This window comes from Lutra lutra, chromosome 8 (genome assembly GCF_902655055.1).
Source record: "Lutra lutra chromosome 8, mLutLut1.2, whole genome shotgun sequence".
NCBI classification, from domain to species: Eukaryota; Metazoa; Chordata; class Mammalia; order Carnivora; family Mustelidae; genus Lutra; species Lutra lutra.
This window is the reverse complement of record NC_062285.1, coordinates 18,954,876-18,966,411: the sequence shown is the minus strand read 5'-3', so window position 1 is coordinate 18,966,411 and position 11,536 is coordinate 18,954,876. Positions and strand designations below refer to the sequence as shown.

At 42.4% G+C, this 11,536-nt stretch overlaps 1 protein-coding gene across 2 annotated transcripts in view; it reads right to left on the bottom strand.

Moving 5' to 3' along the window:
- NEBL (nebulette) overlaps positions 1–11,536 on the bottom strand; it is a 373,419-nt gene that overhangs the window by 180,189 nt on the left and 181,694 nt on the right. For both annotated transcript variants that reach the window (XM_047739980.1, XM_047739982.1), the window contains exon 4: positions 12–119. In XM_047739980.1, the coding sequence (XP_047595936.1) occupies positions 12–119 (108 nt within the window). The remainder of the gene's footprint in view (positions 1–11; positions 120–11,536) is intronic.

Sequence of the window (11,536 nt, the reverse complement as noted above, 5' to 3'; positions counted from 1 at the left end):
CAGTCACCTACGTTACTGATTTGCTCCTGAGTCCTCTTCAGCCTCTGTAGTTCAGGAGTGTCCGTAACAATGCTGAAGCCCCTCCCTTTGCTTTCTTCAAAATCTCTTTTGTACTTGACCTACCAGAAGAGAGAACAAAAGAACGAAAAAGAAAAGTAAACCAAAGAGTCACAAATCCCACTCAGGAGAGGCCAGGGCCAAGGAAGCTACACTTGGGCAATGCCTCCAGACCCAACTCCATCAGCAGCTGGCAGAGGGAGAGGCCGCCAAGCACACTCTGACTGCTTGGTTTGTATCCGAACAAGGTCACTGACTGTGTGACCTTAGATAAGTCACTTAACTACTCTGTGCTTCAGTGGTCCCATCCATCAAACGGCGATAACAGCAACAATATTTAAATAAGGCTATTTAATAAGTCATAAGGATGGGATCAAATGTCCTAAGTTACAAACCTAACTGTGAGCAAGCAAGCAAGGCCTCCATAATCATTACTATTACCTCCCTCAATAGTTGTACTATTGCTCAAGACAAAAGTGTGGGAAAAGACAGCTGAATCTGCTCCCGTGCCCATCTTGTCAGTGACTAAGCATCACTGCACTACAGAGGCAGAAGACCTAGAGAATCATCAACAGCCAGCCCTGTCCTTACAAAGTGTTCATTCTATTTCATAAGGCAAAACATATGGATATGGTTATACAATGCTATATTGCCAAGTGTCAAGTATGTAAATGCGAATGGAAATATTTATAAAATAAGCCACACCTAGAGATTAAAAGACTTCCAGCACATGCTCCTGGCACACTGTGTGCTGAGGTACCTAAGATTTTTTTTTTCCGGTATTTAAATACACTTCTTTTCTAATTACAACCCAGTGAAGCTGAATTTTACAGTTTCCTCGAGGGACTGGAATCGCTGATGCTTAACCTTACTAGAGCCCAATCTCCTGTTATTAGCATAATGACAACAACTGTCACACCAGTTAACTATGCTGCTTGTTAATGACTGACACGCTACATCACTTGGACTGTTCTTATTTCTTTAAAATCTAAATATTAAGTGATATGGAAACACATTTTTGATAACCCAGATAATCTTCATTTTACATTCATAATTATTAGGTTCAAATTAGCACTTCAATTAATAGCTAACATTTAGGGTGGCTAATAAAAATACGATTCTGTAAGTGCAACTTTCTATATAAATTTGAAAGGTTCACTTAGTTGAGCACAGAATGACTGCGTTTGTTGAGTCATGTCTGTGTTTAAACACTCAATTCCCCCAGGTATTTTCGTCCTTGGGGCCTCTGAAAAATTCCCTTTTACCAGAAAAGCTTGAAAGAAAAAAAAAAGATCCCAGATGGCTACAAATAGAAAGGTCTAGATTCCCTCGTCACTGGTAGCTTAAGAATATCTCACTTTTTCTCCATATTTTCATCTAAATTTATAAAAGTAATAAAGCCCTTACTCTTACTACTTCCATAAATAAAAGGTCAAATAACGTGCATAGTTTTTCTTTTACAGAAAGTGCTGAATGAGATTAGCCTCGTACCCCTCACTCCCCCAGCACGAGTGAAAATACTCACACCCACACATTCTTGGGGTTTTATGCCCAACTAAGCAAGGAAGCCATTTAGCTTCACTTGATGTAAGCACAAGGCACAGAGTCATCAAATAAGAAAAGTGGCAAAGATGACAAGGTTATAACAGCTACAGGTATGAGGAAGTGAGAAGAAAAATCCAAAAGCCAGGTTCTAACACCCCGAGCCCCAGTTTCAGGGAAGGCAAAATCATATATTCTTTTGGGATCAGTTTAAGGGTGGTTTTTTTGTTGTTGTTGTTGTTTTGGTTTTTTTTTTTTCCTAATGGAAATTCCCAAGGCAAAAAAACTGAAAAGAAAACCTGTCAAGTTCCAGAGCCATAGGTTTTGAGCTGGCCACAATTTAACAGTCCGTCCCACATCCGCAAGGCACATAAGAATCACCCGACTTGGGCTTGACTCATTAAGGGACTAGTATTGTACAGTATACAATCATCTCCGTAATCAGTCTGCAGAGTTTTAGAAGATGTGTCATCTTTTTTAATGGTACGATCTGCAAGCAAGCCTCACAGATGCTCGGGACCAGCTCAAGTGCCACCTGCCAAGTACACCTTTGCCCCGTGCAGGGAGCTCCAAGCCATAGTCACCCCCTCTCTTGTCTCCTGCCCACTTATACCCTCTCTCTCTATTTAGGTCAAATTTTAAATATTGCATCTGGTGATTTGCCAGTCATGATTCCAAGAGACAAGTGGATACAGAAAGAGATCAGAGGGTAGAGGGAAAAGAATCTTCCCTTCAATTTCACCCTCAGGATTTTTGCCCTCAATTTTTGCCCTCACGACACGACCCCACCCTCCCAATGAGAATACTGCACCTTTAAGCCGGGAGATTGACCCATATTGGATCCATAATGCAGCGTATGTGCATGAGCCCCAGGTCTGGGACATTGGTAGGAACCCTTGAGAAAGGGGTGCTCTTTCTCCAGCTCCAGCTAGTTTGGGCTAGCAAACCGGAGCTGCTGGTCACCATCCAGGCACCACCACCACTAGCCAACACCACGGCAAGCGAAGCAAGAGACCTCAAGGAAGTCCTATTCAGCCACCAGGTTTTTCAGTTAAGTGAGCTCATCTATCTCTCCCTTTGTAATCCAAAGAATTCTGATTAATTCAACCTACTCTTACCGTGCCCAAAATGTTTGCACACATACAAGCTTCCCAGTAAGTATGAACATGTAAATTTCTCCACTGATTCTTCCTACTGTGATACAGGATTTAATAGTTTACAAAAACAGTGGATTCTATCTTGGGAAAAGCACTGCTTTAGTGGGCAAGAGCCTAGAAATCTCATCCCATCCCTATTACTTGACAGCCACCTCACCTTCTCTGAGCCAGTTTCCTCCTCTCTAAGTAGAGATTTTAGTAACTTCTTAACTAACAGATCTGTGGAGATTGGGTGAGAGAAAACACTGGAAAGAAATTTAGAAAGAATAAGGGGCTGTGTCAATTCCCAGCATTGCCATCCTTATATTGGTTTTGCTTGATGTGAAAGGATCATCTAATATTTATCATGAAACATTAAAGAGAATAGTGCTACAATAATAAGAAAGATTACAGCTCACAAAGCAAAATATATTAAGAATCAGCTCTTAGTTCACATTTACAAATTTTACTCAAGCTATTCCAGAACAGAAACTGATTTTTGTTGTTGTTGTTGGATTTGTGCCAGCGATCAGACCCCTACATGGCACCTCGGATATGTCATCTGGTGATCACACAGGTGGAGATGAATTCTGAGCCCCATCTGTGCAGGTGCTGGGCGACAATCTGTCTTTGCCAAGAGTCACACCACATGCTGTGCAAATCTGTAAGAACTGGATGAAGAGTATTCTCATAAATCGACTGGGGGTTCCCTGTCACTGACAGAATGTTCTCTCTTGCTCCCTACCCTGAGCCCATGGGAAGCATAATCCCTTTATTCATCAAAGTGCAGCGCCGGTGATGCTCCTCTGTGAGCTGAGCTGGCCTCCCCCCAGTCTCGAGCCCCGTAGCTTTACACCTGCCTGGTAGAGCCGTTCTCATGCTAACTGTACTTAAAATGGGGTCTCAGCCCTCCGCTCTAGAACACACAGAACTCAGGGATGAGGGCAAAGTCTTCATGATCATTCTAATCCCAAAACCTAGCCTAGCCTAGGCTCCCAGCCCATGGGAGCTGATTAGCAAATGATTAAGAAAAAGAAGGGAGGGTGAAGAGAAAGAGAAAGGAGAGGGGTGACGGTGGAGAGGCCCAGTTCCAGAGGTAAGAAAAGAACTACATATGCAGGGCCTGAAACATGGCTCCATCCGGCAGGAGCCAACCGTGGGGGCAGCGGGGTGCAGACAAGGGAAGACCAGGACATTAAACTGAGAAACACAAATCTAGATCAGATTCAGAAAAAAAAAAATTGCTAGCCTTACTGCTTGTCCATTTGGGCTTCTGTAAGAAAAAAATGCCATAGACTAGGTGGCTTATAAACAAGAGGAACTTGTTTCTCCTGGTTCTGGAGGCAGGAAGTCCAAGATCAAGGGGTAGGCAGAGTCAGTGTCTGGTGAGAGCCTGCTTCCCGGTTCACAGATGGCCATCTTCTCACTGGGTCCTCACATGGTGGCAGGAGCGGGGGAGCTCTCTTCTACAAAAGACCCCATGATCGAATCACCTCCCAAGGCCTCACCTCCAAATGTCATCATACTGAGGATTCAGGGAGACACAAACAAGCAGTGCTATCCCATATTAACTTTGTCAACATTACTTCTGTATTCATTGAACCTCATATATGCTGCCTTTTGAAGCTCCAGCTCTTCCCCCAGCAAAAATGCCTTTTCTTCCCTTATACATCAGCACTGGATAGAAAATGATCACCTCTGGTCTCTTGCCTACTCTCCTGCTAAAAAGTATTTCACTATAATTTCATGAACAACAATGGCAGTATATCTTAGGAATGTCATTCTTTGGAATCCCCTCAAATGTTCACCCATTCAATCCTTTGTTCATTCAAGAGAGATTTATTGAGCACCTACTATAAGCCAAGTACTGTTCCAGGTGTGGGAACAGCACAGCAAAGACAACAGTCATGATCTCTGCCCTCTTGGTGCTTCCATTACAGTGGGAGAGATGGAAAAGACACAAGACCTAGGGAAGCTGAATAAACGGTATGTTAGTGGTAAGTGCTAAGAGAACAACAAAGTGAGAAGATGAGATGAGAAGGGCCAAGAATTCTGTCCATTGAGATAGGGCTGTCCAAGAGGGCCCCAGTAAGATGGTGGCATCTCAACAGGACCTGAGGGGTGAGGACTGTAAGCAGCGCAGGGACACGCTGGGCGTCTGGTTTGACAGGCACTAACCTGCTCGAGGAGAGCAGGAGAGAAGCTAGAAACTGGTTAGGGAGCAGGCAATTTTGTACCTCCTCCCTCACTGTTCCCTATCGGAGAGCCCACCCAGGACCACAGAAGACAGAGAGAATTCCTGGGCCCAGCCCCAGATCCTGGCTTCCCCAGAAGACCAATGTGGGGAGCCATGTACTCCTGTCAGTACAGGGCAGGAAGGATGCAGGAGGAGGGAGGGCAGAACTTAAGATGCGCCAGGAGCTCAGAAAAAGAATGGGCCGCAGCTGAAAAGCAATGCTGTCTTAGCATCTTTTAGGATCATCTCTTCAAGACTGAACGAAGCCACTTCGAAAATGCATTTGTTAAGTCATAGGTAAGAAATACACACAATAGGCAATTTGATTTGATATATTTTCTTCAGAAGGAACTTAGATATGTATTTCAAATGCTGAATGCAACATAATATTACATGCTATGTACACACGCTTGTGCACGTACACACACACACACACACACACAAACTTCCTGTACTACTGATTAGAACCCTATGCTAAGAATCAAAAGACCTGAATTTAAACCTTAATTCTGTCCTGTGATCTTTATTTGTTCAATTTCTCGAATACTCCTGATCCTCAGCTATAAAACAGAAAAAGAAACGGAAAAAAAAAAAGGGCAACGTGCTATGTAATGTTTGGGTGGTTAAAGTTAACACATGAGAGCATCAGGCAAGGACATGCCTGCAGAAGGTCACTAGCAAATTAGCTTTGTCCTTCCCACTAAATTTCAAAAATGACCTTTGTTGCTTAATATGATCATTGCTGCCAGCCTGGACTTGCTCAGTGATATTTTGTCTGGGCTCATCGGCTAACGGCACTCACAAGTTCATGCAGAGGAAGAGCCCGGATGCCAGCAAGGTTCTGGCCCAACTTTTTTTTTTTTTTTTTAAATACTTTTTTTTTTTTTAATTTGACAGAGAGATCACAAGCAGGCAGAGAGGCAGGCAGAGAGAGAGGAGGAAGCAGGCTCCCCGAGAGAGCAGAGAGCCCGATGCGGGGCTCGATCCCAGGACTCCGAGATCATGACCTGAGCCGAAGGCAGCGGCTTAACCCACTGAGCCACCCAGGCGCCCCGGTTCTGGCCCAACTTAAGAAAAAGGCTCACAGTGACCGATAAGGAAGACTCCTCAAAAACAAAAGGTAAGCAGCTGCAAACTGAATGATGTGCTCGTTCTGAGAAATAAATTCTCTCCCCCAGATACTGCAAGTACCACAATTCTTGATATTCTAACAGTATCAGTAAAATTTTTTAAAAAATGAAAACCACAACACAGAAAAGCCAAGAAGCCACGTCGGGTGAAAGAAACTGGGTGCAACCAGAGACTGATAAATTGTCAGATGACGAACTGAAAGGAAAAGAATTCAGAGGCGGAAGTGAAACCAACGATGACATGTCCTGCAGCCCACCAGCTCCATGCCCAAGTATTCTCAGGCCCTGGAAACCCCTGCCCATGAGCTTCTAGGGACAGAGACCAGCATGTTCATGATAACATTGGATTATCAAGAAAACTGGGGACCCCTGGTGCTGCAGTCAGTTAAGCATCCAACTCTTAATTTTAGCTCAGGTCATGATCTCAGGGTTGTGAGATCAAGCCCCGTGTCCAGCTCTACACTGGGTGTGAAGTCTGCTTAAGACTCTCTCTCTTGCTCTGGGAGTCAAGTTGGCGGAGAAGTAGCAGGCTGAGACTACTTCAGGTAGCGGGAGATCAGCTAGATAGCTTATCTAAAGATTACAAACACCTACAAATCCAACGGGAGATCGAAGAGGAGAAGAACAGCAATTCTAGAAACAGAAAATCAACCACTTTCTGAAAGGTAGGACTGGCGGAGAAGTGAATCCAAAGCGATGGGAAGATAGACCACGGCAGGAGGGGGCAGCTGCCGGCAAGCAGCGGAGCAACAGAGCACAAAATCAGGACTTTTAAAAGTCTGTTCTGCTGAGGGACATCACTCCAGAGGCTAAACCAGGGTGAAGCCCACGAGGGGTCAGCGTGGCCTCAGGTCCCGCAGGGTCACAGAAGGATCGGGGTGGCTGAGTGTCGCAGAGCTTGCAGGTATTAGAACAGGGAAGCCGGCTACAGAGACAGAGCCGAGGAGCGAGCTCTCAGCTCAGGGTTACCTTGAACTGTTCGCAGGCTTGGTCAGCTCCGAGCGTGGCCGGAGGCCAGGGTGAGGGGAGTAATTGGGCGCTGTTCTCTGAGGGCGCATTGAGGAGTGGGGCCCCGAGCTCTCGGCTCCTCCGGGCTGGAGACCAGGAGGCCACCACCTTCATTCCCGTCCTCCGGAACTCTACGGAAAGCGCTCAGGGAACAAAAGCTCCCGAAAGCAAACCCAAGCGGATTACTCAGCCCGGCCCCTGGTAAGGGCGGTACAACTCTGCCTGGGGCAAAGACACTTGAGAATCACTACAACAGGCCCCTCCCCCAGAAGATCAACAAGAAATCCAGTCAGGACCAAGTTCATCTACCAAGGAGTGCGGTTTCAATACCAAGGAGAGCAGCGGAATTCCAGAGGACGAGAAAGCAAAGCACGGAAATCATGGCTTTCTCCCCATGATTCTTTAGTCTTGCAGTTAATTTAATTTTTTTTCTTTTTCAAATTTTCTTCTCTCTTCTTCTGCTAATTTTTTTTAACTTTTACCCTTTCCTTTTTTTAACGTTTTTTAACTAGTTTATCTAATATATATATTTTTTTCTTTTTTATATTTTTTCTTTATTCGTTTTCTTTTCTTAATTGTTTTTTTTTTCTTTTTTTTTCTTTTTTCTTTCTGAACCTCTTTTTATCCCATTTCTCCCCACTCACGATTTGGGATCTCTTCTGATTTGGTTAAAGCATATTTTCCTGGGGTCTTTGCCACCCTTTTAGTATTTTACTTGCTCCTTCATATACTCTTATCTGGACAAAATGACAAGGCGGAAAAATTCACCACAAAAAAAAAAAGAACAAGAGGCAGTACCGAAGGCTAGGGACCTAATCAATACAGACATTGGTAATATGTCAGATCTAGAGTTCAGAATGACAATTCTCAAGGTTCTAGCCTGGCTCGAAAAAGGCATGGAAGATATTAGAGAAACCCTCTCGGGAGATATAAAAGCCCTTTCTGGAGAAATAAAAGAACTAAAATCTAACCAAGTTGAAATCAAAAAAGCTATTAATGAGGTGCAATCAAAAATGGAGGCTCTGACTGCTAGGATAAATGAGGCAGGAGAAAGAATTAGCGATATAGAAGACCAAATGCCAGAGAATAAAGAAGCTGAGCAAAAGAGGGACAAACAGCTACTGGACCACAAGGGGAGAATTCGAGAAATAAGTGACACCGTAAGACGAAACAACATAGAATAATTGGGATTCCAGAAGAAGAAGAAAGAGAGAGGGGAGCAGAAGGTATATTGGACAGAATGATTGGAGAGAATTTCCCCAATATGGCAAAGGAAACAAGCATCAAAATCCAGGGGGTGCAGAGAACCCCTCTTAAAATCAATAAGAATAGGTCCACACACCAACACCTAATAGTAAAATTTACAAGTCTTAGTGACAAAGAGAAAATCCTGAAAGCAGCCTGGGAAAAGAAGTCTGTAACATACAATGGTAAAAATATTTGATTGGCAGCAGACTTATCCACAGAGACTTGGCAGGCCAGAAAGAGCCGGCATGATATATTCAGAGCACTAAACGAGAAAAACATGCAGCCAAGAATACTATATCCAGGTAGGCTATCATTGAAAATAGAAGGAGAGATTAAAAGCTTCCAGGACAAACAAAAACTGAAAGAATTTGCAAACACCAAACCAGCTCTACAGGAAATATTGAAAGGGGTCCTCTAAGCAAAGAGAGACCCTAAAAGTAGTAGATCAGAAAGGAACAGAGACAATATTCAGTAACAGTCACCTTACAGGCTATACAATGGCACTAAATTCATATCTCTCAATAGTTAACCTGAATGTTAAAGGGCTAAATGCCCCAATCAAAAGACACAGGGTATCAGAATGGATAAAAAAACAAAACCCATCTATACGTTGCCTACAAGAAACCCATTTTAAACCCGAAGACACTTCCAGATTTAAAGTGAGGGGGTGGAAAAAAATTTACCATACTAATGGACATCAGAAGAAAGCAGGAGTGGCAATCCTTATATCAGATCAATTAGATTTTAAGCCAAAGACTACAGTGAGAGATGAGGAAGGACACTATATCATACTCAAAGGATCTGTCCAACAAGAAGATCTAACAATTTTAAATATCTATGCCCCTAACATGGGAGCAGCCAACTATGTAAACCAATTAATAAAATCAAAGAAACACATCCACAATAATACAATAATAGTAGGGGACTTTAACACTCCCCTCACTGAAATGGACAGATCATCCAAGCAAAAGATCAACAAGGAAATAAAGGCCTTAAATGACACACTGGACCAGATGGACATCACAGATATATTCAGAACATTTCATCCCAAAGCCACAGAATACACATTCTTCTCTAGTGCACATGGAACATTCTCCAGAATAGATCACATCCTCGGTCCTAAATCAGGTCTCAACCAGTATCAAAAGATTGGGATCATTCCCTGCATATTTTCAGACCACAATGCTCTGAAGCTAGAACTCAATCACAAGAAGAAATTTGGAAAGAACCCAAATACATGGAGACTAAACAGCATCCTTCTAAAGAATGAATGGGTCAACCAGGAAATTAAAGAAGAATTGAAAAAATTCATGGAAACAAATGATAATGAAAACACAACAGTTCAAAATCTGTGGGACACAACAAAGGCAGTCCTGAGAGGAAAATATATAGCGGTACAAGCCTTTCTCAAGAAACAAGAAAAGTCTCAGATACACAACCTAACCCTACACCTAAAGGAGCTGGAGAAAGAACAAGAAAGAAACCCTAAACCCAGCAGGAGAAGAGAAATCATAAAGATCAGAGCAGAAATCAATGAAATAGAAACCAAAAAAACAACAGAACAAATCAACGAAACTAGGAGCTGGTTCTTTGAAAGAATTAATAAGATTGGTACACCCCTGGCCAGACTTATCAAAAAGAAGAGAAAGGACCCAAATAAATAAAATCATGAATGAAAGAGGAGAGATCACAACTAACACCAAAGAAATACAGACAATTATAAGAACATACTATGAGCAACTCTATGCCAGCAAATTGGACAATCTGGAAATGGATGCATTCCTAGAGACATATAAACTACCACAACTGAACCAGGAAGAAATAGAAAGCCTGAACAGACCCATAACCAGTAAGGAGATTGAAACAGTCATCAAAAATCTCCAAACAAACAAAAGCCCAGGGCCAGACGGCTTCCCGGGGGAATTCTACCAAACATTTAAGGAAGAACTAATTCCTATTCTCCTGAAACTGTTCCAAAAAATAGAAATGGAAGGAAAACTTCCAAACTCATTTTATGAGGCAGCATCACCTTGATCCCAAAACTGGACAAGGATCCCATCAAAAAAGAGAACTACAGACCAATATCCTTGATGAACACAGACGCAAAAATTCTCACCAAAATACTAGCCAATAGGATTCAACAGTACATTAAAAGGATTATTCACCACGACCAAGTGGGATTGATTCCAGGGCTGCAAGGTTGGTTCAACATCCACAAATCAATCAATGTGATACAACACATTAATAAAAGAAAGAACAAGAACCATATGATACTCTCAATAGATGCTGAGAAAGCATTTGACAAAGTACAGCATCCCTTCCTGATCAAAACTCTTCAAAGTGGAGGGATAGAGGGCACATACCTCTAGTCATCTATGAAAAACCCACCGCAAAGCCATCAAAGCCATCTATGAAAAACCCACCGCAAATATCATTCTCAATGGAGAAAAACTGAAAGCTTTTCCTCTAAGGTCAGGAACATGACAGGGATGTCCGTTATCACCATTGCTGTTCAACATAGTACTAGAAGTCCTAGCCTCAGCAATCAGACAACAAAAGGAAATCAAAGGCATTCAAATCGGCAAAGAAGAAGTCAAACTATCACTCTTCGCAGATGATATGATACTATATGTGGAAAACCCAAAAGACTCCACTCCAAAACTGCTAGAACTTGTACAGGAATTCAGTAAAGTGTCAGGATATAAAATCAATGGACAGAAATCAGTTGCATTTCTCTAAACCAACAACAAGACAGAAGAAAGAGAAATTAAGGAGTCCATCCCATTTGCAATTGCACCCAAAACTATAAGATACCTAGGAATAAACCTAACCAAAGAGGCTAACAATCTATACACAGAAAACTATAAAGTACTCCTGAAAGAAATTGAGGAAGACACAAAGAAATGGAAAAATTTTCCATGCTCCTGGATTGGAAGAATAAATATTGTGAAAAAGTCTATGCTACCTAAAGCAATCTACACATTTAATGCAATTCCTATCAAAGTAGCATCCATTTTTTTTTCAAAGAAATGGAACAAATAATTCTAAAATTTATATGGAACCAGAAAAGACCTCAAATAGCCAAAGGAATATTGAAAAAGAAAGCCAAAGTTGGTGGCATCACAATTCCAGACTTCAAGCTCTATTACAAAGCTGTCATCATCAAGAGAGCATGGTAC